Source organism: Carassius gibelio, chromosome A25 (assembly GCF_023724105.1).
Source record: "Carassius gibelio isolate Cgi1373 ecotype wild population from Czech Republic chromosome A25, carGib1.2-hapl.c, whole genome shotgun sequence".
Lineage (NCBI taxonomy): Eukaryota > Metazoa > Chordata > Actinopteri > Cypriniformes > Cyprinidae > Carassius > Carassius gibelio.
In genome coordinates this window covers 10026310-10053232 of record NC_068395.1, presented here as the reverse complement: position 1 = coordinate 10053232, position 26923 = coordinate 10026310, and the positions used below count along the sequence as shown (strand labels likewise).

The window sequence follows — 26923 nt, the reverse complement described above, 5'->3', positions numbered from 1 at the left end:
CGACGAAAACACCGAAGAAGCTTAAGGTTTTACCACAGTTACTCTCAAATACATTCATGCCAAGCTCGATAAACAGAGACGACTTTGGTAGTTGATACGCTGGAGCTTCTTCCTGTTATAGCATTCTGTGTTTCACACTGCGCATGTGCAGAACGCCTACATGCAATGCAGCGAAAGTTACAGCTGTTTGGAAAAGCATTTGCAATTTTTACTTGGTTTTACTGGCACTTGAAGCCTTCAGAACGTGAAAATATCGATCCGTATTGTGGCAGAGCAAATGAACACCTCCCAAAAACAAGAGTGCCCAGAGTGCTGCTTATGTGATGGTGGCGCATGTTTGTGTTTGTGTAAATGTTAAACTTTTGAAATTCAGAAAAAAGAACCACATATTGATGAATCAATACATGAAAATTATGTATATGTGTCCTGTTATTTATCTTTTGGTATGCATTTCAGAAAAAAATGGTTAGGATTCAGGTGTAATTGCAAATAGTGATTCATCCTGATTAATCCACTGAAATTCTGATTAATTTGATTAAAAATTTTAATCATTTGACAGCCCTAATATATATATTACTTTAGATTAAAGTCCGCAAATAACACCATTTTAATCAAGGAGCATCAAGGCTTTTTGACTCAACACCTGCCTCAAACCTTGTCCACACAACCTCGAATCTTCAGTTCAGATGAGAATGCATCCACTCAACTGATCTAACACATCAATCAATAGCTAAGTGAGTGCTAGTGACAGTGCGGCCTTGCTCACAGTGAGTGTGCAGCTTCAAACCTGGGGAGAAAAATGTCTTATAGTTGCCATCTTTATCTTTATCTTCATTTCATGACCACTTTATTTCTGATCTTCCACCCACTGACTCTAGTAGAGCACAACAGAGAGCAGACACTTGGTTCCAGGAATTCATTTTCTTCTGAGGGATTTCAAAAAATGTATTAGTAAAGGGTTGTAAGCCATATGTACTCAGTGTATTTGAACTACAATCACATAAACTATGAAAATGTATGGAATTAAATTTAAAAATCACATTATTTATATATTAAAATGTTTTTAAAATAGTTTTTTTTAACAATACTGTTACACATTATTTATTATATTATTATATTTATTACATTTTAGAACATTTATTTCAAATAATCAGTCAATTTAAAAAAAAATGATTTCAAGGTAGTATTTTTAAGACTGTTTTACAATATTCATATTTATATTTATTTACTATGTGTATAAATAGAGAGAGAGAGGGAGAGAGAGAGATAGATGTGTTAAACATTCAAGAATAAATGTAGAAAAATAAAAAAAATTATTTAATGTTAAATTCTTATAAACACTAATAATTTAGTAAAAATATACATTAAAAAAAATGATTGGTGAATCTCTCTCTTTTCGAAGTGAAGTTTGACTAATAAACTGACATAATTTTTATCATAAATTACCAATATATATGGAGAAAATTAAGATTTTACTTTGAGAAAACAGCTGTTGTGCTCAATAGTGATGTGAAACTGAACCATTGATTCTGTAAATGCCTTCCCAGAATTCAGACTTAAGACTAAAGTGTGCTTCACTTTAAGTGGACGCGAGGGTCGCACACACCACCCTATTTTTGTAACCGCTACAACAACTGTACGCATATGCTAGCATACACTTACAAAAACCAAGTACACTTTTGGCTTTAGGTTTTAGTTGGAGGCGCTACAGCTTCTGAACGATGAAGGGTGTGTGAACAGAGACTTCTTTCAGACATGTTTGTCAGTGCAGACATCCTCGTGGCACATTTCAGTCAGTGTTGCCTGCGTTTGACTGACAGATGCACCCTGGGCTCGACGAGGCTTGAGACTGAGAAGCAAGTACGCGTGAGGAAACGGACAGGTGCGGCTTCATGTGATATGAACTGGCGAAGACGGACTGACAGCCACCAGCCCTCGCTCAGAGTGACAGTAATCACAGTCTAACCTCTTTCTCACCTGTCAGTCTTGCTCCAGCCCCGCTCTCGCCTGTCCATCATGCTTGGCTGCCCTGTGTGACGAGAGTATTTACCAATCTGCACACTTACTTACTCACTGTAAACATGACATACATCCAGAGCGGGACCCCTTGGATTCTAACTTGAGGTCTTCATATGATCGGATACACACCAACCCAATCTGTCAGAGAGGATGGAGGGTGTCGTTTCCATTTGTAGAGGCCTTGCAAACGCACAGTTTGAACCTCTCAACCATCTTCCTGGACAGTTCGGCACAGCCAGACTTTCCTGAGACTCCCGCCGTGGTTTGACCCTCGTTGACTGGCCCTTGATGGGTCAACATTTCACTCGTCTCAAACACTCTCGCTTCACCAGGCGAAAACAATAAGTCAGACCCCCAACAGGCCACCCGATTGCACCCACTCCCTACGGGCCAGCACTGCGTGAGGTGGAGGGAACCACACTCCGCAAGATTTTTCTGCACATTTGAGGTCCTCTGCTTTGAATTGAATTGTTGTTGTTTTTTTATTATTGGTTAACATTCTCTCCCTCTATCTCTCTCAAAAGTTTCATTAAAAATATATATTTTCTGTTTTCAAATATTAAAATTGTTTGTACTTTTTGTACTTTTGAAACTTTGTTTTAAAAAAATTATATGTTGATTTTAGAATTTTACATTTCTTTTAATGTTTAATTTAACATTTCTACTATTTTACATTAGAAATTTTGCCTCACATACATTTATTTATTATACTTTTTTACAAAAAAATAATAAAATACCGTAATTGATTTTATGTTTAATATTTATTTTCATATCTTACATTTTATATTTGAAAATATAAAATAAATTTACATATAAAAAATATTTGTTATTTTTACATTTATTATTTAATGTTTATTTTAATATTTTTATTTTGGATATTTAATTATATAACAATTATTGGAAGTAGTAGTATATTATTATTATTATTATTATTATTATTATTATTTGTAATGTCATATTTTATTTAAATAAATTGTATATCATTTGCTATTATGTTTTTTCCCAAACTCATTCAGTTTTTATTGTCATTCATGTAGTTTCGACAAAACTTAATCTATGTTAGCCAACAAGATTACAACCAAACAGAATTTACAACCAAATGTCACCAAAATTTCAATGCTTATGCTTTTAAATGTATAAAACCACATACTCATGATCAACAAATTTAATACACAGTGACCGTTCCATCAACTGGCCCCAAACTCTGAATAATGATAGCAAAAGTGATTTCTTCCTTAGCAGACACCACCAGTAATGTTGTGTTATGTAAGGAAGAACTGGATGTGTTTCAAGGTTTGAAGAATTCATTTAGCATTAGTCAAATCATTGGGAGGATGTGTGAATTGTGACAGACTTAATTACTGTCTAAAGTTGTAAGGCTTTGTAGTGGTAGGTTTGCTGATGTACTGGGAGCCACAAACGAGGATGGACTCGACACTATAGAGCGATTCTCCCTCGTGCTAACAGTTCAATTCCCAGGCCTCTTGTTAGAAGCAGTTAAACTAAGAGGCCTTCCTTCAGAACTAATGAGCCTACACAGAACCACAGACAAAGACGCAGAGATTAAAGGGTCGATGTCGAGTTTATACACTCCTTAGCCTTTACCATAATGCAAAAAGGAGATTTTTTTTTTCCTTTTCATTTGCAGACGCTGATCTCTTGCTCCCCCCTGCTCGCTCATACATACACGTCTTCTGCCGCTCTTCACACCCCCTCTTTGTGTTCTCTCGGGATTAGCTGGCTCTTGTCAAAAAGAAAAGGCGGATTGCATTTAATGGAGAGAGGCATTTGAAGAACAGACAGGTTTACAAGTTTTCTTTACCTCTGCTTGGAAGGAAAGAGCTCTCTCTACAGCGCTAAGCTGTGCCATTCAGAAAGTGTGCAGGGTTTGGATAGCGAGGCACAATGGCTTCTAACTAAACTGCCCATTGTAGACGGTAAAAACTAACCTTAGAATGATTACTCTTAAAGTGCAATTGTGCAATGCTTATTGGTTGAACATGTGCTGGCTACATTTGATTGTTATAGTTACATGGTATTGTGAGATGCCATTTAGTTTAAATATGTCATCGTTTTATTTCATTTTTGAGTGTGTGTATGAAATATATATATATATATATATATATATATATATATATATATATATATATATATATATATATATATATATATATATATATATTAGTGCTGTCAATCGATTAAAAAAATTAACTAATTAATCGCACAATTTTTTAAAATTAATCGCGATTAATCGCAATTAAAAGACTGAAACTTTTTGGATATGTAAATGTAAAATGTAAATAATTAATGTAAACTCAAGATAAAGAAACTATTTAAATTCAAAATATGATTGTTTATTGGAATTTTTGTTTAACTTGTAACACAGATTTTCTCATGTAAACAACATACCTGCAATAAACCATCAATATCCTCCAAATTAACTGTTGGCTTGAAAGCCATATTTATTACAGAAATAAAAACACAGGCATGTAAGTACCATTTGAATTTCAAAACAATCAATGCCAATAAAAAACAAAAATGATTTCCATGTTGAATTCTAAGTGGACTGCAAAAAAATTCCAAAGTATAGTCATTGCCAGTGCTTTAAGTGGGCCGGTATGCACCAGTACTCAGTACCGCCACTTCCAAATATAGCTCTTGAGCGTACCGCCACCTCTCCGTGCGCCCAGAACGTGCTTTTAGCGTACCGGTACGCTCATTTGGACATCTGTTTTAATAGAGGTTTTAATCGTTTACCTGCACTGCCGATTTTCAGAGCGCCCTTCATAATGCAAGCTTCCTAATTCATCCCACCCAGAGCAGAAACTACATTACCCATTCACCATAGCGCATGTGTCGCTTTTCCCACTGTTAAGTGTCAACAACTCAACGTGGCCGGAGAAGGTGTGTGAAACTCGTTGTGAGTTATACTAAAGCAAAATCTTGAGTATTTATTGTCTGATAAACATTAAAAACTGTCTGCGGAGGTTGAGTCGTCCTGCAGCTCCCGCTGGCTGCTCATTGGCTGCAGCATCTTTTTTCTAAGTTCTAAAAAAATACCGTAGACGGCAAGGCACAAATTTAGATATTCATTTATCTAATTAATCTATAGCCTATGCACAAAGACAATATGATCTTTTTGTCCCCTTTTTATTTTAAAGCTTGATGAAGAGAGAGAGCGCAAGTTGCTGCAGCTGAGGAGGACAGTAATGCACGCGTACAGGAGAGATAGACAGTTCGCGGCACTGTGTACAAAAAATACTCGGCTACACAATTATTTCTTTATTTTCGTTTAAGCTTATTAACGTTAGCGTTACAGAAAGGTCTGATTTACGCACTGTTACAGTCATTGTTTTTTTTGTTTTTTAAACAATGACATTTGAGTTCATGATTTTAATGTTGCTGTTTCTTGTGGCAGACTAAATGAAAAGTAATGTTTCTTGTGGCAGACTGAAGAGTAATCCGGCAGAGTTTTATACTGAAACTTTCCATCTAAAAGTCCTTCCTTGGTCTAATCCATATTTCTTTGCACGTTGAACACACATAGGCCACAACTGGAAATAAAAAAAACTGCAACTGCGTTAATTGCGTTATTTTTTTTAACGCGTTAAATATTTCAAATTAATCGAATGCGTTAACGCGCTAATTTTGACAGCACTAATATATATATATATCATCAAGGCTGCATTTATTTGATCAAAAATACAGCGATATTGTGAAATATTATTGTATGTAAATATTAATATGCTGATCTATTCTCAATATTGGAAACAGTTTTGCTGCTTAATATTTTTTTGGAACTTGTGATCTCCTGTAGAGAGCTCGACTTGCGAACTTTTCTCAGGATTCTTTGATGAATAAAATGTAAAAAAAAAAACAGCGTTTATTCAAAATAGAAATCTTTTGTAACAATATACCCTACCGTTCAAAAGGTTTGGGTCAGTAATTTTTTATTTATTTATTTTTTTTGAAGGAAAGAAAGAAATTGATGTGTTAAGAGATGTGTTAAAATGATTAAAAAAAAATGATGATAAAGAATTATATTGTTAGAAAAAAACTATATTTTAAACAAATGTTGTTCATTTCAATTTTATTTATCAAATAATCCTGAAAAATGTATCGCAGGTTCCAAAAACATATTAAGCAGCACAAATGTTCCCAGACTTATAATAAATCGGCATATTAGAATGATTTCTGAAGGATCATGTGACACTGAAGACTGGAGTAATGATGCTGATAAATCAGCTTTGCATCACAGAAATAAATTATATTTTAAAGTATGTTACATTACATTATTACTTTACATTTTACAATATTATAGTTTATTTCTGGATTTTTGGTCAAATAAATGCAGCCATGATGAGCAGAAGAGACTTCATTAAAACCAGTGTTGGGAACGTTACTTTTAAAAAGTAATTAGTTATAGTTACTCACTACTTTTTCCAGAGTTAGTAAATGAATTAATCTATAATAAAAGTAACTCGTTACCAGGGAAAGTAACTATTTGCGTTACTGTAAAAAAAGAAAAGAAAAAAAAAAGTTGCTACATTTTTTTTGCAGTTTTTTTTTTTTTTTGCAGTTTTCACAAGTCATTTGAAATGAGTAGAACAGACAGGTACATAACTTTCGATATTTATTGCACGTCAACAGACAGCAAGAGTTTTATCCTGCACTTCAAGTATTATCTTTGTAAGAAAGGGTGTTTTTGGCCACTAGCTTTGTAGATGCGTGTCACACATTGCATGTACACATTACATGCACGTTCTTGCCTTTGACCACATTTAATTTGAAGTAGTGCTTATATCTTCACCTTGAAAATGCCAAATTTTCATCGGATTGCTCCTGACTCGCCATCTCTGCTGCGAATCTCTGTGTAGCTGTTGCATGTGTGTGTGTGTGTGTGTGTGTGTGTGTGTGTTTGGCGCCGCTGGCACTGCCGTGTGTGCTGGCATGTGTGTAAAAACACTGTCTCTGATTAGCTACCATGAACACATGACTCTGCCTTAGCCAATCACAACCGCTTATCTCGTCATTAACCCACCTCCACACTCGCTGTGTGAGCCAGGGGGTGCGTTCGGATTGCATAGTTTATTAAATCAATGCATAGTAACGCACCGCATTTAACGTTCAGTAACGTTAACGGCGTTGTAACGACGGCAAAAGTAATTAGTTAGATTACCACGTTACTGACAAAATAACGTCGTTACCTAAGACCGTTCTTTTAAACGCCGTTATTCCAAACACTGATTAAAACACATTTAGAATCTTACAGATCCCAAACTTTTGAATAGCAGTGTATAAATACGTATATTTATATACGTATATTTATATATGTATATTTATATACTCACTATAAATAGTGTGTTTGTGTGGGTGTAATCGGATTTTAAAAATTTTTATATCTTCTGATAATGTGAAACAAGTTAAATGAAAATATATATTTGAGACTGCAAATTATTCAAATAATTGCTTTCAAAATAAAAATAACATATTTAGGAGATTAGAAATAAGAAGTTAATTCAAGTCAATTTATTAAATTTTTTTCAATATTAGTTTTTTTTATTTCATTTAATTAAATTTTATTTTATTTCATTAGTTGTAAAATGATTTGTCTATTTTATTTTGAACAAATGTCTTCTGTCTTTAACATTATTCAAACAAATATTAATGAATTCATTTTGAAAAGAGACTGCAAATTATGTATTTGTATGTATTATTCAAAATAAATGAAATATTTAAGATATAAGACATTATTTAAATAAAAAAGTTTAAAGTTTAATATTTTTTGTTTATTATGAAGAATATATATATATATATATATATATATATATATATATATATATATATATATATATATATATATATATATGTATTTAATTTATAAATGAATAAAAATCATATAAAATAGTACTTTATTTGAATAATTTATTGAATCTTATTTTTAAGATATTTCCAATCGCTTCTCATCTTGCATTACCTTAATGTGACAAAGATACATTTATTTAGATATTCTTCTATTTAAGGGTTTGGGATTTTGAAACCTTTCAATGAGAGTCGGAGCATTGTTCAGTTCTGCTGGAATATTTGTGAAACTTAACAATTATCTTTGAAAAAATCTTTTGATTATGTAGTTGAAGCACAGTATTCAAGGGCAGCTGGAATTAATGAACAGGTGTTGTGAAGAATAAAGCAGTTGAATGTTTCCTTTTGCTTTGGCAGACCGGACGGTATGGGCACAGTGACAGAACAGGAGATGGAGGAGTTTGAGGAGATCAGGAGCAGACTGCTGACTTTACTGGAGAAGCAGATCACACATTTCAGGTAAAACAAGCTCCCATGCCCATTTCTGTGTTGAAATAGAGGAATAACAAAAGAAAAAAAGTCCCATTTTTTTTTTATTCAATATAGATGATTTCAAAGCAGCTTGTTTTAAAATGTTGCCGAGTTCATCAATAATGAAATTAATAGTATTCAGCTATAATGCAACTCTACAGACAATTGTCAGTTTCCAGCTCAATTCGTTTTTTTTGTTTGTTTTTTTATTTAATAGTGTTATTACAGTCAATTTGATAGTATTACTGAAGATTAAAGGAATAGTTCACCCAAAAATGAAACTATGCTGAAAACATGTTTACCTTGGGCTGTCCAAAATGTAGATGAGTTTGTTTCTATACTGGAGCAAATTTGCAGAAATGTAGCATTGCATCACTTGCTCATCAATGGATTCTCTGCAGTGAATGGGTGCCGTCAGAATGAGAGTCCAAAAAACTGATAAAAGCATCACAATAATCTGCAAGTAACCCACACCACTCCAGTCCATCAGTTAATGTCTGGTGAAGCGAAACGCCACGTGTTTATAATAAAGAAGACCATCATTAAGACATTTTTACTTCAATATTTCTGGTTAAAATATGAGTCCTCTGTCCATTAAATCGTTCTCCAGTGTAAAAATGGTCTCATCTGAATCAGGAGAGAAAACAGATCAAGCACTGTTTTCAAGAACTGTTGAGTTTCCCGGTTTACAAAACTGTTCTAAATAAAATGTTGGATTTTGATGTAAGAGGACAACAGGCTTTTTCACTTGAGGAAGCGTTAAAATGGATTTTGGACTAGTATTTTGGCAGGAAGCAATGGTTTAAAGTTAAAACGCCTATACAAACATGCATCTTTTTATTTCACTAGATGTTGATGGGTGTGAATTATTGTGATCTTTTTATCTTTAAAAGTTTAGAACTTAGTTTGGACTCTCATTCTGACGGCACCCATTCATTGCAGAAGATCCATTGTAAGAAAGTGATGTAATGCTAAATTTCTCCATATCTGTTCTGATGAAGAGACTCATCTCAACTCATCTAAATCTTGGATTGCTTGACTGTGACTACATTTTCAGCATATGTTCATTTGTGGGTGAACTTTTCCTTTAACCATTGTCTGAAACCATCAATCTTGTAATGACAATGTAATAATAATATAATAACTGGTTCCTTAGTCCAAACCAGTTGATTACCACTGCATAATATCTCAGTTTACAGTTTATTTACCACACCCCCTCCTCTTGGGTCTTAATTTTGAGCCGACCTCCCGCTGGCCCTCCTGTAGAGAGCTGGAAACACTAGTAAAGAGGGTTTTAGCCTTGCGGTTGCAGCGACACCTAATAACCAGCTAAAACCACTCAAACAAAAGCTACGAACAACATCTTGGATTATGCAAATGGTCGGCAGACAGAGGCAAGGCCGGTTTGGGGCGTGCCGGGGATTAAGGACGGACCCCAACCCTAGCTGATTAGAGCTTGTTGAGTCACTTGGTAAGTGTGCCTCCTGCCCACACGCTTGAAAAACACGTTGTGGGCCATTCACGCGTAACTTTCACACCTGTGGTGTGAGGCCTCCATGAGAAGCACTTCCCTTTGGCCTTCATTCTTCCCGCCCGGCATTGTCCGTATGCACGCTGACACCTGTCCCTCCTCAACAGGCTTGGGAAAACATCTCTATTTAAGAGATGTAATTATTATTCCATGATAGCTGCGAAACAGCGGTTTGTGGTTGACTCCTTCAGCTTGTGCTCAGCCTCTGCTAGTATTCTTTCTTTTTAAGCCTTCAGTTTTTACTACTTGAGTTTTACTTTTGTCTTCTTGCCCGTAGGTATTGTTTCCCCTTCGGGCGACCAGAGGGGGCTCTTAAAGCCACACTCTCTCTTTTGGAAAGGGTGAGTATCTGCCAATTAACATCATATATCCATATCTTGAGTGTACCAGCTTGTGATAAAACAGCTTAAAGTGTAATAAGGAAGTCATTTCTTAGGTTCTGATGAAAGACATCACCACGCCGGTCCCACCTGAGGAGATGCGTAAGATAGTTCAGAAGTGTCTGGAAAAAGCTGCACTCATCAATTACTCCCAGCTGACCGAATACGCCCAGATCGAAGGTTTCTCACAGAATACTTTTCAGGGCTCAACAATAAGTTTTTTTTTTTCTTCTTCTTTTTTGGGACCCTGTTGTGCCGGTTGTTCAGACATGTAAATGAAAATGCAGTGGAACACCTTCCAGTGTTTTTAATGGTTCCAGCACATAAACTTCCACTAATGTTTAAAATAAATACTTTTATTTAGAAAGGATGCAATAAATATATTAAAAGTTACAGCAATTACATTTATAATGTTAAAAAAAAAGGTTTTTATCATAGTATCCAAATAAATATTATGCAGCACAGATATTTTCAACTTTGATTAAAATTTGACATGTTTCTTGAGCAGCAAATCAGCACATTAGTAATATTTCTGGAGACCGGAGTAATAATGCTGAAAATTCAGCTTCACATCACTGGAATAAATTTCATTTTTAAATATATTACAATACAAAACAACTACTTTCAATTTTATAATTTAGGACCTTATACCTTGACATGTCTTGTATTTTGATAATTGACATTTGAGTCCATGTTCCTCTTGTAGTTTTGTTTGTGGTCTTTGTAGTTCCTTTGTTCTTACTAATTAGGGTCTGGTGTTTCTTGTTTTCTGATTAGTTCTTTTAGTTTTTCAACCTAGTTGTTCATTCTTGCCTTTGCAAATTATTGTTTGTATGTACCCGTTATGGTCCATTGCTGTGGCTAGAGAGGGATCCAAGGGTTTCGAAGACACCAAGGCTGCTGAGAGCAATAGCACAGAGAATGTGAGAGCTGAGGCTGCTGAGAGTGAGAGCGTTGAGAATGAGAGTACCGAGGCTGCTGAGAGTGAGAGCATCGGGACGGAGAGTACCGAGGCCGCTGAGAGTGAGAGCGTTGAGAATGAGAGTACCGAGGCCGCTGAGAGTGAGAGCATCGAGACTGAGAGTACCGAGGCCGCTGAGAGTGAGAGCATCGAGACTGAGAGTACCGAGGCCGCTGAGAGTGAGAGCATTGAGAATGAGAGTACAGAGGCCGTTGAGAGTGAGAGCATTGAGAATGAGAGTACCGAGGCCGCTGAGAGTGAGAGCATCGAGACTGAGAGTACCGAGGCCGCTGAGAGTCAGAGCATTGAGAATGAGAGTACCGAGGCTGCTGAGAGTGAGAGCGTGGAGAATGAGAGTACCGAGGCCGCTGAGAGTGAGAGCATCGGGACTGAGAGTACCGAGGCTGCTGAGTGTGAGAGCGTTGAGAATGAGAGTACCGAGGCCGCTGAGAGTGAGAGCATTGAGAATGAGAGTACCGAGGCTGCTGAGAGTGAGAGCATTGAGAATGAGAGTACCGAGGCTGCTGAGAGTGAGAGCATTGAGAATGAGAGTACCGAGGCCGCTGAGAGTGAGAGCATCGGGACTGAGAGTACCGAGGCCGCTGAGAGTGAGAGCATCGGGACTGAGAGTACCGAGGCCGCTGAGAGTGAGAGCGTTGAGAATGAGAGTACAGAGGCCGTTGAGAGTGAGAGCATTGAGAATGAGAATACCGAGGCTGCTGAGAGTGAGAGCGTTGAGAATGAGAGTACCGATGCCTCTGAGAGCCTTGAGAGTGAGAGTACCGTGGCCGCTGAGAGTGAGAGCGTTGAGAATGAGAATACCGAGGCCGCTGAGAGTGAGAGCATCGGGACTGAGAGTACCGAGGCCGCTGAGAGTGAGAGCGTTGAGAATGAGAGTACAGAGGCCGTTGAGAGTGAGAGCATTGAGAATGAGAGTACCGAGGCTGCTGAGAGTGAGAGCATTGAGAATGAGAGTACCGATGCCGCTGAGAGCCTTGAGAGTGAGAGTACCGTGGCCGCTGAGAGTGAGAGCGTTGAGAATGAGAGTACCGAGGCTGCTGAGAGTGAGAGCGTGGAGAATGAGAGTACCGAGGCCGCTGAGAGTGAGAGCATCGGGACTGAGAGTACCGAGGCTGCTGAGTGTGAGAGCGTTGAGAATGAGAGTACCGAGGCCGCTGAGAGTGAGAGCATTGAGAATGAGAGTACCGAGGCTGCTGAGAGTGAGAGCATTGAGAATGAGAGTACCGAGGCTGCTGAGAGTGAGAGCATTGAGAATGAGAGTACCGAGGCCGCTGAGAGTGAGAGCATCGGGACTGAGAGTACCGAGGCCGCTGAGAGTGAGAGCATCGGGACTGAGAGTACCGAGGCCGCTGAGAGTGAGAGCGTTGAGAATGAGAGTACAGAGGCCGTTGAGAGTGAGAGCATTGAGAATGAGAATACCGAGGCTGCTGAGAGTGAGAGCGTTGAGAATGAGAGTACCGATGCCGCTGAGAGCCTTGAGAGTGAGAGTACCGTGGCCGCTGAGAGTGAGAGCGTTGAGAATGAGAATACCGAGGCCGCTGAGAGTTAGAGCATCGGGACTGAGAGTACCGAGGCCGCTGAGAGTGAGAGTGTTGAGAATGAGAGTACAGAGGCCGTTGAGAGTGAGAGCATTGAGAATGAGAATACCGAGGCTGCTGAGAGTGAGAGCGTTGAGAATGAGAGTACCGATGCCGCTGAGAGCCTTGAGAGTGAGAGTACCGTGGCCGCTGAGAGTGAGAGCGTTGAGAATGAGAATACCGAGGCTGCTGAGAGTGAGAGCGTTGAGAATGAGAGTACCGATGCCGCTGAGAGCCTTGAGAGTGAGAGTACCGTGGCCGCTGAGAGTGAGAGCGTTGAGAATGAGAATACCGAGGCCGCTGAGAGTGAGAGCATCGGGACTGAGAGTACCGAGGCCGCTGAAAGTGAGAGCGTTGAGAATGAGAGTACAGAAGCCGTTGAGAGTGAGAGCATTGAGAATGAGAATACCGAGGCTGCTGAGAGTGAGAGCGTTGAGAATGAGAGTACCGATGCCGCTGAGAGCCTTGAGAGTGAGAGTACTGAGGCCGCTGAAAGTGAGAGCGTTGAGAGTGAGAGCGTTGAGAATGAGAATACCGAGGCCACTGAGAGTGAGAGCGTTGAGAGTGAGAGCGTTGAGAGTGAGAGTACAGAGGCCGCTGAGAGCGTTGAGAGTGAGAGCGTTGAGAATGAGAATACAGAGGCCACTGAGAGTGAGAGCGTTGAGAGTGAGAGCGTTGAGAATGAGAATACAGAGGCCACTGAGAGTGAGAGCGTTGAGAGTGAGAGCGTTGAGAATGAGAATACCGAGGCTGCTGAGAGTGAGAGCGTTGAGAGTGAGAGCGTTGAGAATGAGAATACCGAGGCTGCTGAGAGTGAGAGCGTTGAGAGTGAGAGCGGTGAGAATGAGAATACCGAGGCTGCTGAGAGTGAGAGCGTTGAGAGTGAGAGTACAGAGCTCTTCCGATTCAACCCCCATTCAAGGTACTCTGTTGTCACACAATATATTTCTTCTGTTGTTTTGTAAGGCATTGATTTACAAAATAAAGGAAATTGGAGGAATGCTGCCAGTTAAATAGGGTTTGTCATATAATTAAGGAAGTTAGCACCAGGTTAACACAAATATCCTGGAGGTATCTGTAATTGTTCCCTGATTTTGGTCATTTTTCGAAGATCTCTTTTTTTTTTTTTTTTTATATTATATTATAAATATTATTTTAATTTAAAATATTTTAATGAACATCTACATGGCAAGATGTACTACCAAGAATATCACAAGTGATCTTAGGTGTACATCAGTGATGCACGGGTCAATGTATAAACAACCCGCACCCGACCGATGTTTTCAACAAACCCGCCCGCAACTCAGACCGCAAAAAAAAAGTTACCGTGGCCGCTGAGAGTGAGAGCGTTGAGAATGAGAATACCGAGGCCGCTGAGAGTGAGAGCATCGGGACTGAGAGTACCGAGGCCGCTGAGAGTGAGAGTGTTGAGAATGAGAGTACAGAGGCCGTTGAGAGTGAGAGCATTGAGAATGAGAATACCGAGGCTGCTGAGAGTGAGAGCGTTGAGAATGAGAGTACCGATGCCGCTGAGAGCCTTGAGAGTGAGAGTACCGTGGCCGCTGAGAGTGAGAGCGTTGAGAATGAGAATACCGAGGCTGCTGAGAGTGAGAGCGTTGAGAATGAGAGTACCGATGCCGCTGAGAGCCTTGAGAGTGAGAGTACCGTGACCGCTGAGAGTGAGAGCGTTGAGAATGAGAATACAGAGGCCACTGAGAGTGAGAGCGTTGAGAATGAGAATACCGAGGCTGCTGAGAGTGAGAGCGTTGAGAATGAGAGTACCGATGCCGCTGAGAGCCTTGAGAGTGAGAGTACCGTGGCCGCTGAGAGTGAGAGCGTTGAGAATGAGAATACCGAGGCTGCTGAGAGTGAGAGCGTTGAGAATGAGAGTACCGATGCCGCTGAGAGCCTTGAGAGTGAGAGTACCGTGGCCGCTGAGAGTGAGAGCGTTGAGAATGAGAATACCGAGGCCGCTGAGTGAGAGCATCGGGACTGAGAGTACCGAGGCCGCTGAAAGTGAGAGCGTTGAGAATGAGAGTACAGAAGCCGTTGAGAGTGAGAGCATTGAGAATGAGAATACCGAGGCTGCTGAGAGTGAGAGCGTTGAGAATGAGAGTACCGATGCCGCTGAGAGCCTTGAGAGTGAGAGTACTGAGGCCGCTGAAAGTGAGAGCGTTGAGAGTGAGAGCGTTGAGAATGAGAATACCGAGGCCACTGAGAGTGAGAGCGTTGAGAGTGAGAGCGTTGAGAGTGAGAGTACAGAGGCCGCTGAGAGCGTTGAGAGTGAGAGCGTTGAGAATGAGAATACAGAGGCCACTGAGAGTGAGAGCGTTGAGAGTGAGAGCGTTGAGAATGAGAATACAGAGGCCACTGAGAGTGAGAGCGTTGAGAGTGAGAGCGTTGAGAATGAGAATACCGAGGCTGCTGAGAGTGAGAGCGTTGAGAGTGAGAGCGTTGAGAATGAGAATACTGAGGCTGCTGAGAGTGAGAGCGTTGAGAGTGAGAGCGTTGAGAATGAGAATACCGAGGCTGCTGAGAGTGAGAGCGTTGAGAGTGAGAGCGGTGAGAATGAGAATACCGAGGCTGCTGAGAGTGAGAGCGTTGAGAGTGAGAGTACAGAGCTCTTCCGATTCAACCCCCATTCAAGGTACTCTGTTGTCACACAATATATTTCTTCTGTTGTTTTGTAAGGCATTGATTTACAAAATAAAGGAAATTGGAGGAATGCTGCCAGTTAAATAGGGTTTGTCATATAATTAAGGAAGTTAGCACCAGGTTAACACAAATATCCTGGAGGTATCTGTAATTGTTCCCTGATTTTGGTCATTTTTCGAAGATCTCTTTTTTTTTTTTTTTTATATTATATTATAAATATTATTTTAATTTAAAATATTTTAATGAACATCTACATGGCAAGATGTACTACCAAGAATATCACAAGTGATCTTAGGTGTACATCAGTGATGCACGGGTCAATGTATAAACAACCCGCACCCGACCGATGTTTTCAACAAACCCGCCCGCAACTCAGACCGCAAAAAAAGAAAAAGAAAATATTGTACCCGACCCGCTTCCTGACCCGCATTTTTTTAAAGTAGTAAATGCGTCGCCCCTTTATATTAATTTAATTACTTAAATAGGCTATAGCCTACAGGATAATAAGCGTTATGACCGCACACATAAGGCTTGCCACAAATAACCAGTTAAAGTAATGATTATGAATGCAAATTAATAAATTTGCAAGGACTCATTAATTGTTTAGTAATAAACTGGTGTTTTCTGTGTCGCAGCTAAGATGAAGTTGAAGAAGCGGACTCGCCATGAACGCCAGAGAGAAAGGCACATTTCATATTGATTACATAATCAGAGATTAGCCTAATTATTTTGGTTTGAATATTTCCGTTTAAAAGTAGACATTTCAAGCTTTCTGTAATATATTGCCTATATTTATTTTTAAATGCACAGACTAAAAGATTAAGACACCGCCTGACCCAAAATATCACCCAAAGTTTCTACAGCTTTTTCCTTAGCTATTTCAGAATCTGGAAAAATGACTGGGGCTAACTTGTTACTGCAGTCGGTAGAGCGATATGAATGTGTGTGATGTACGGCATGATAAATGCTCGTCACTTCCGCTGCCCAAACTTTGTCAGCCTGTGGGTCATTTGGTTTATTGAAAAACGATTGCACCGATTTGCATGTTTCTTGATGATGTGCTTTTTTTCTGTGGTACTCATGCACCATGTTGCTTCACGTCGTATTCTCCACCATGTCCCACAGAAAAACTGCTTTTGCACAAAATGCAAAAAGCTCTCTCCGCTTTGACATCTACAGGTCTTAACCAAGAGTATGTTGCGGTCCATTCCCTATTAAAAGTGCATCTTCTCCTTTTTGTGGCCACGGCTGCTTAACCTGACCGAACAGTGTGCGCGCGCTCTAATTTGAGATTGTTGACAATGTTAAGGAGGCGTTTATGCACCAGTCAACAGTTTGATTGACGTACGACTCAGCTTATCAACTACCGCTTTTATTTCTCTCCTCTGAACTATTGGACATAAGTTAACAGTACGCCTATGGACGTATCCGTGTATTTATTAGGCAGGTTCGAATGAAAAGTGGGACAGATGCTGAATTTGCGTGAGGTGGGACAAAGGGTAAAATTGCTGTACAGTACAATGTAAAGCGGGACAGGTGGTCACTCTATAATCGCGCCAGTTATTCAGCCAATAAATTGTAGGCCAATGTATTTCAAAATTGTGTCTAGTACTATATAAATTCAAAGGTTTAAATGGCATCTTTATTTCAAACGACCCGACCGACCGCAACACGAATATCATTAAAAATATTTTTGGATTACTCGTAACCGTGGGTGACCGCAGGCACACGCTCATTTTGGATCAACTCAGCATGTACACCATCACTGGTGTACATGCCAACTCAAAAATCTGAAGTTTAGTCAACTTGAATTTGTTGACAACTTGGATATTTGAGATATTGAGATATCTCAGCAAGTTATATCCAGGGATGTTTTAAACCTAAACTCAAAATTGTTAGATTCCACAATCATTTCTTACAGTGTAGCTGACCAAATCCTTATTGTTGAGCCCTTTTTATACCGTGTTTTCAGATCTTACTCAAACTATGAACAGTCTGGAGTGGTTGACATCTCGTGTGAATCTTCTGATGTCTGTATTTCAGCAGATAGCAGTCAGGCGTCTCCAGAGAAAAGGCTGGAGGACATGATAAGACTAGGAGAGCTGTGTATGGAGGTCTTACAACAGAATGACGAGCATCACTCTGAGGTAAACACACAGGACATATCTTGAGAAAGACTTGTTAGTGATTTTGAAGATCAGCCAGTGGCATGTTGTATCTGTCTAACCTATTTCCTGCTGAGAAAGCCTTCATTTATTTTCCTTACATCTTTGTATCAATGCTTTTTCTTCCTTTTTTTCTTATATTCAATATTCAATGCAATATTCAAGCACCAGCAACATGGTGAATTTGCCATTGATCTTGTGATGTCTCTTCTAGTCCTTTTACAACATATGTTCAAAGAAGCCCATAGTCACGTAGACAGAGAATCAGTCTTTGTTTATCATCGGCCTTTTGGCGTTGCATGTTGCTCCAGAAGGTATTGCATGATCATTTCAGAGCAGACTTGTGATCATTTACCGTCTCGCTGTCCATTTACTTTGCCACGCTGCCATAACAGCTGTTAGCGAATGACAGCTTACCCGTCCAATGCCAGCTCATGGTAGCGGTGCAGGAAAACAACGCCCACGGCCCATCTGCACAGGGCCAGCGCCCGCTAACACTCTCACATCAACATTAAAAAAACATAAAAGATCGAAGGAAACCGATCAATCCTAGGTGTTCAGGCTTTGTTCACAGAGATGCTGATCATTTTACTAAATCAAAATGTGAATCTAGACATCTGCTTGCGAGCTATTGAGCTATTTTTAGTCCGCAAGCTTCCAACAGCTGTCATAAACGACAGAGACAATGATGCCAAAACGCTTGTCTAACAAGACAGATGTCCCACATGCTGTCACTAAGGAAACATCAAGGTGTGTGTGCGTTCTGCGTTCAGATCTACATTAGAGAAATCATGTTCAGTCTCACAATTTGTACAGTGAAAGCAAGGAGTAAAACATTGTCTAATATATTGTGTACAGTGTGTCAGTGTTCACTATGCATAGGATTGCATATGTGGAATAATTGGAAGAAAACAATGTTTGTCTGTCTAATATTTTTTTTCTCTCTTTCTTTCTACCACTCCTATGTTTGTAAATGCATTAGGGAAGAGAGGTAAGTATCATCTATTTCACTCTCGTGTTATGTTGTGCTATTATTAGCAAGAAATACACTATCGGCCACCTTCATTTTATCGTTCATGCTTTTAGAAGCAGATTGGATATTAAGATTGGATGTAAATGTAATATTTTATTATTTGAAAAAAATCCTAAAATTAATACTTTCTAATACATTTATAAAGCAAGAATGCATTAAATTGCTAGAGTAAAGACATTCAAGTGTTATAAAAAATTTCCATTTCAAATAAACTTTCCATTCATGAAGGAATCTTGAGGAAAAATATTCAGAATAAGAAATTTTACTTGAAATATTAGAATGATTTCTGCAGGATCACTGAAGACTGGAGAAATGATGCTGAAAATTCAGCATGACATCACAGGAATAAATTACATTTTATAATGTATTCAAATACAAAACCATTATTTTAAATTGCTATAATATTTAATATTTTTACTGTATTTTTGATCAAATAAAAAAAATCTCTTTCCTACCTGAATATAAAGTCTGATATTTTATAATTTGATATGAATGAATACCATAGGGGCTCATCTCCTGTTTCCAAAATGCATCACAAAGTGCTTTGAGAAAGCTGTAAACTAATTCCACATTGCACAAGGCGCAAACAACCTTACGCCTGTTTCACACATACACCATCTGCAGTGCGTATGCGTTTCGTATTTTTTATGCAACCATGTTAACGTATTCCAGCGCTCACGCGGTTGCGGTCTGTCAGTGCGTTCCAGGAGCGGTGCGTCTGCAGCAGTGCAGCGATTGTTCACTGTAATAATAAAATCTCCATATTCATCCGGAAGAAGGAGGCGGGAACCGGCGCACAATTAAAATGAAACTTTAATGACAAAAATAAACACAAAACAGCGCACCAGCCCCTCACGGACGACTGGTGCGCATAAATAAAAAGCAAAACATAAAATAATGTCCCAGGCCTGGACCTCTCTCGTCCTTCACGGTCGTCGCTCCAGTTTTATATCCTTCCATCTCCTACGTGTGGCTCGAGACCGGTGGTGGGGCGCAGGTGCAGCTCATCTCCAATCACTACACCTGGCCTCCCTCCTCGTTCCCACGTCTCTCGGCCCCGCCCCAGTCGTCACATTCACGTACCGAGTAGCGGACTGCAAACGTGTCCTGTGTTAAAGCACAATGAGTATGAGTCCGTGCTGCTTCTGCACCGCATATGGAATGCACAAGGACTGCAAACGCACTGCAGACGGAGTAACTTATGTGTGGAACAGGCGTGCGTCTTGTAGAGGTTTCCATTGGGAAGCTTCTCTAAAAAAAAAAAAAATCCCTGGAGCAAACCCGGCTGCTTCAGCTGCATCCATGTTAGCATGTCACGTTTGATGTGGTAATTTCACAGTAGACATACACACAGGTTTAAAGACTCGTTCTCGCCCCCTACAGATTCGGCTAGGTGTACATCCGCTCTAAAATATCAAATATATATTAGTTATTTTATATTTTCAAAATATTTTTATTCGTAGGTTATGCAATATTTATATTTAATATAAATATTAAGTAATGCTGCATATAAATGCACCAAATCATATGCATTTTTAAGAAAGCCTTTATATTGAGATGGTTTGTGTGTGTATTATGCTAATTATCAACTATAGAAATTATAACTAGGATAAGAACTGATGTGTGTCTGCACATGTTGTGGATCTGGTTTCAAGTTTATTGGAGAACCTTTCTGCAAACATAAATCAATTTGAACATTTGTGCACAATGATTATAAATGAGACCTACTATCTCATTTATTTTTTTATTGTAACTTCTTGAAAGGACATTTTGAGATAACATATCGATCTGTAATGTCAGTTACTTGATGAAATAAGGCAGAAAGCTAAGTAAGAATGTGCAAAACATATTTTTCAGTTTGACTAGTTTAACTCACTAGCCAACAATCCAGACCCATTCACAGAAGCAACAAAAAAGAGCCCAGTCTAGTTATTAAAAATATATTTTTTAAGTTTAATGGTGAAAGGAGTTTTCGAGTATGTTTTAAATTGAAACACATACAGCGGTGAACGGCTTGTTTTTCTGCATGCCAGCTCTATGCTGTTCAAAACCTGCCTCTGAAAGCCCTGAAGACAAGCTCCCTCAAGGCCAGCGACTGTAAAACATGAAGTCAGACAAGATTGACGTTCACACACACACACACACACTCCGATATCCATACACAATAGCACTCTTCAATAAGTCAGCATTCTCCTCATCACCACATATTCTTCACCGTGACTGATTGCACTTTTATCCCTATTGCTCAACGCTGACTGCTTTGGACAGAAAGTTCTTGGCTCGCACCCAGAGTAAAGAATACAAGACAACATGGAGTGGCTTTCTTTGACGGGCACTCAATTAAGTTAGCTGCAGCCATCCCCAGGAATCAGCCTGTGGAAGAATGCAAAGAGAGAAATGCATTGATAGACTTGGATCTTTTCAGAAGGGCCTTCAGTGCACATACTGGCAGACAATAAAGAGCTCGACACAATGTAGGTTGACTGCAATGAATTTTTCCCTTTTCTCAGGAGAATTCAGCAGGATTTATCAGCTCTGGTCTGCTGCAGTCGACCATAAAAGACACGTGGATGGCTAATTGTCCTTTTTTGAACTTTAGCCTTTTCAATAGCAGTATTCAGCTACTTTCTGCTTTCTATAGTAGCCTTTTACAAAAGTGGAATGGTTTAAAAATATACATACTTGATTTTATATGCATGTTATTGTTACCTTCCACATTTAAATATGTTGAATGTTTATGTATGTAAAAGAGGTTGAAATTGATAGTCGGATGTCATTTCCAGTTCATAAGGTGGTCTTAACCATCTGTTTCCCATAGTATAAACTACACTGGGTGGGTGGGGATGAGGATTAAAAAAAAATTGCTAGTAATTACAAAAATGTAATGATTTTATCAATTATATTATATTATATTATCCTAAATATGGATAATACCTTCTTTAGTGGAAAATTGCATTCAAATTTAAAGTTGCTCTGCAGTATTTTGCAGGTGAAGTCCAGTCATTTACCTACCTCTCATTCCGTCCTGATGAGCCGACGGTAGCTATTCGCATCTCACCTTGTCTAATAGACATTTCTTCCTGGATGATGGACCATCACCTTCAACTCAACCTTATCAAGACAGAACTGCTTGTGATTCCAGTAAACCCTTCGTTCCATCACAATTTCACCATCCAGTTAGGCACTCCAACCATAACTCCTTCAAAAACAGCTATAAGCCTTGGAGTTATGATTGATGATCAGCTGACTTTCTCAGACCACATTGCTAAAACTGTCCGATCCTGCAGATTTGCTTTATTCAACATCAAGAAGATCAAGCCCTTTCTTTGGGAACATGCTGCACAACTCCTTGTTCAAGCTCTTGTTCTGTCCAGGCTGGACTATTGCAATGGTCTTGGCAGGTCTTCCAGCCAATTCTATCAAGCCTTTACAATAAATTCAGAACGCGGCAGCAAGATTAATTTTTAATGAGCCAAAGGGAATACACGTCACACCTCTGTTTATCAATTTGCACTGGCTTCCAATAGCTGCTCGCATAAAATTCAAGGCATTGATGTTTGTTTTACTTCAGACTTATGTGTCCTCTAGAAGCTTGCGTTCTGCAAGTGAACGTCGCTTGATTGTGCCATCCCAAAGAAGCACAAAGTCACTTTTACGGACTTTTAAATAAATGTTCCCTTCTGGTGGAATGAACTCCCCAACTCAATCCGAGCAGCTGAGTCCTTAGCCATCTTCAAGAATCGGCTTAAAACACATCTCTTCCATCTTTATTTGACCTTCTAACTTTATCACTCACTATTCTAATTCTATTCTTTAAAAAAATCTAACTACCTTTCTAATCTTTTTGTATTCTATTTTCTTTTCATTTATTATGCAATTGTATGTGTGTGTGTGTAAAGACCTCTAACACTAGCTTGCTCTATTCTTTTTTTATATTCTATCTGTTTTCTTTGTTATATTATTTAAAATCCCATGCTATGTGTACTGTATTAACCTAACTGAGACTTGTTATAGCACTTATATATCATTGCTCTTTTTGTTGTTTTTGATTGCTTCCACTGTCCTCATCTGTAAGTCACTTTGGATGAAAGCGTCTGCTAAATGAATAAATGTAATGTAAATGTCATTTCAGAAATGTAATGCAAGAACGAAAAATTTCCCCCTGCTGATTACAAATCAGGTTAAAGATGGTCTTGTGAATTTGCAGCATTGACCAATAGAAAGCTGCTTGGATTTTAAGTGATTGCTACACTATTGATAGTAGACATGAGATTTCTGTGAAAATTTAATAATGTAATTTCTGCATCTATTTGGCATGTACACTATAAAGAATAATTTTTTAAAGTTGTAAAATAAATTTTTACATCAGAATTTGATGTCATTGCCATTTCTTTGTAATTGTTCAATTTAATACCAATTTCAAAGTGAAAAATGTATTCAAAGTAAATGATAAACCACTTTTTTTTCAGTGTGCCAAGTGATAACTGGGGGGGGGGGGGCTGCTTAGAAAAGTGCTAGCAAAACTTTCCTTTTTTTTTTTCTTTTTTTCTTATCTTTAGCACAAATAATGTTTGATCAAACACAGAAGTATAGTACTTAAAGTTAGGGGTTTTTTTTTTTCCAAACTTGTTCATAGAGTGTTTAAAAGCAACACTTTAAGCAAGCATGTAGGCACAGATCAACCTTCTGTTCTCACTGTATTTATCTCGATCTTTGTGTGCTTGTTTTCAAGGTCCCGTCATTGTATTGCTTGACTTCTGCTGGCTTTAGTTTGATCATTTCCATGTTTCATTGAGCTTTGTTTTCAGTATCCATGTATACCATGTTTAGCTCTCAGTATTGTCTCTGTTATAACATTATTGTTTGTGATCGTGTGTTTGCACATGCATAGAATGTGTAGCATATTTCTAGCATTTTTCAGGTAGTAATATGTGATTCTGTTCTTATTAGAAGAGCCTTTATATCTATTAGGATGATTTTAAGAAAGAATCCATTTATAAAAAACATTTCAGTTTTTACATTTATTCACTAATTTATTTCTATGTCTCTTTAATATTTCTTGATTATTAGAGATGATTAAAAGGTTACATTTTTACAAGTTTCCTCCATTCAGACATTGTAATTTCCCTTCTATAATAAATGTATAAAAATATTACAATCAGGAAAAGTTTCTTCTTTGCACAAAAAAAAGAAAAGAAAAAGTGAGAGCTTATAATTATATATTTCAATTAATTTTGTGATTTGTGTATAATTTGATTGTACCCAATAGAGAAATTTAACTTTTTATTTTTATTTTTATCAAATGTTAATTGACAGCTCTCTTGTGGTTTTCACAAGTCAAAGACTTTACCAGTTTTTGCTAAAAATTGGAAGGAAAAAAAATGATGCCCAATTAAAGCAGGATCAGATCTTTGTTCCAGGGAGAGTTATAATTGTTAACTTAAACTAAAATCATTAAAAATAATTAAATACATCTTTGTAAAATTATAAATTGAAATAAAGTATCCAAATAAATTAACATTTATATTATATCTCTTAATTGCCTGGGTAGCATTTCTCAATTTTATTTAGTTTCACATGAAATACTAATATAACTCAAACTAATAAATGAATATTAATGAACAAATCAAAATGACAAACAAAATTACTAAAACATTCTCTAAAACGTATGCATCGCCGTTTTCACAGAAATATTAAGCAGCACAACTGCTTTCAATATTGATGATATAATAAATGTTTCTTGAGCACCAAATCAGCATATTAGGTTGATTTCTGAAGGATCATTTGACATTTTCTGACAACAGAATGTATAAAAATAAAATCAATTAACTAGAATAATAAAACTATAATAGCATATCAATGATCCTAAAATAACCTGATAAAACAATCCAAGGCGTCCTAACTGAAGAATCACTCTAATATAACACACATACTGTACCTGTTCATGTGTGTGTGTATTTGGCAGGCCTTCTCCTGGTGGCCAGAGGCGATGGGGGAGCACGCCGAGACCTTCCTGTCTCTGTACACGGTGGACATGGACACAGCGTTGGCCGTCCAGCCGCAGGACTCCTGGGACAGTTTCCCCCTCTTTCAGCTGCTCAACAACTTCCTCCGAACTGACCGTGTGTACTGTCAATCTTTCTTTCTCCCCCCTTCCGCTCGCATTTGTCCAAAGTTCTGCTCACATGTTCTCACTACTAAGCGTGCTCATTAACACCAGTGTCGCTTTGGCGAGCAGGTTAACATGCTGTGCTCTGTTATCCTCAACACACTAATTAGATATACAGTGGGACCGGTAGTGGCAATGGAGGGTAAATTATCTCAATTTCTCCAGGCCAAATACCTGAATCCGTTTCTGCAAATCCCAGAGTGTCTGACATATCCTCAGCACTGCTATCTCTCGTAAATAATAAGACGTTTTCTGTATAACAGTTTCGAGTACTTCACAACATGAAGTTAATTATGCTTTTGGTCTATTGATAGAACAGCAGCTAGAGCCAAGTTGAAGTTATAAAGTTTGTTTTGCATGACACTTGCGACGCTGATACAGAGACTTGCTTTACCGTCTCGTTGAAACAGCAGTTGATTTGGAATAGATACGGTCGGTTATCTAGAGAGCATGACAATGGAAATGGCAGCCTGTAATAACACAGACAGTTGGCAAAAAGATATAGAGAACTCCCACACTGTTTCATATATGAACTTGCTTGTAGAAGATCCAGTCGTATCGCTTCCCTCTGCCCTGTTCTCATTAAATTAATCTCCGTAAATGAAGCTCTTTTAATCGCAAAGGTAGAATTGTAATGGAAAAAAATATTTTACATTTGTCTGTTTAAATTGGCAAAGTATTAAAGGAATAATTCACCCAGAAATTCCTATTTTGTCATCATTTACTCAAACTTATGGTGTTTCATGGACCTCCAAATGGGAGATTTGAAGGATCATGTGATACTGAAGACTGGAGTACTGATATATATATATATATATATATATATATATATATATATATATATATAAAGCATTATTACTGTGTTTTTGAACAAATAAATCCAGCCTTGGTGAGTTTTTTTAGTGAATAATGAAAGAATAATGAATAATTTCTATGGTTCATAATGACAGTGTCATTATTAGGAGGGTATCTAATAATTGTTCATGAAGTACACATGAAATGTTTCTGAAATATTAGACACAAAAGTAAAAAATGTTCATTGAGCAATATAAAAAGGAATTACATTTTTATCCAAACAATTAGAGACTTAATGTGATGAATTTCTTTAGCTGAATGAGATGTTTTGAATTGAGTGGATGATCAAATTCAGATCGGCGGAATAAAGTGGCATTATTTGGGACAATTAAAATAGATGTTGCGAAAATGCAAAAATCTCAAGTTTTTAAACTTTTCTTAACAATTCTTTTATTTGGAGTGTATACTGTACGTCTTAATTAGGTGCTTAATTCATCAGATGTTATTTCAAAGCATTAGAGCAACCAAATGAGGTTGTTAGTTAGCATATTTACGGATAAAATCTCAAATGTTTCTGATTTCAGACAGGGATTTATTTCAGTTGTGCATGCTTTTTACAGATTTTGGTGTGTGCACATGACAAAAAAATGAATGTGACATTGACACTAAATGCTCAAATGAGTTTCATCATTGTTAAATGGTTGGGAAATGAGCTCAAACACCCATGAGAGTAAAAAGACTAGTGTTAATGATGAAGAACAGAGAGAGGGGAATTACACTTAATGATGCCTGAGGAGACATGCATCTATCTCTCTCTCTCTTTCTGTCAGACCCCTGTTTCCTTCTGTGTGCTTTAATTACATTGAGTGCATTTACTTGTACAGGAGAGTGGGGTAAGATGTGCCACTCTTTATAGACAGTATGTTGTCTTTCCTCACTGTGGAAAGATGAGAGGTAAACTTGCACAACTAATTATTTTTCAGGCTGTATGCAATTAACTTGAAATGAGAAGGAAGTGCCAGTAACATAGGGCCATAGAAATATGATTTCACAAATAAGAAAAGTGATAAATTAATATGAATGAAGAAACATATTTTTTTGTTTTTTAATTAAAAAAATAATAATGTACAGTTATAATGCCATACCTCAGTATTAAATTACAGAAAACTAGCTCATTATTAACTGTTTTTAAAAAATCAGGGAGTGACAGTACATTTCTTTCATCGTTCTCTCTTCTGACCAACTTAATCATAACTCTTTTCTCTTTTGGAAAGTCATAGAAAT

The 26923-nt window shown here is 38.1% G+C and overlaps 1 protein-coding gene across 8 annotated transcripts in view; it reads left to right on the top strand.

The window, feature by feature from the left end:
• Positions 1–26923, top strand: part of LOC127947096 (calcium-dependent secretion activator 2) — a 149850-nt gene that overhangs the window by 100945 nt on the left and 21982 nt on the right. For 7 of the 8 annotated variants that reach the window (XM_052544040.1, XM_052544039.1, XM_052544038.1 and 4 more), the window contains exons 14-18: positions 8239–8340; positions 10161–10224; positions 10320–10443; positions 17521–17624; positions 24641–24797. In XM_052544040.1, the coding sequence (XP_052400000.1) occupies positions 8239–8340; positions 10161–10224; positions 10320–10443; positions 17521–17624; positions 24641–24797 (551 nt within the window). The remainder of the gene's footprint in view (positions 1–8238; positions 8341–10160; positions 10225–10319; positions 10444–17520; positions 17625–24640; positions 24798–26923) is intronic. The other variant, XM_052544033.1, reaches the window with a different exon arrangement.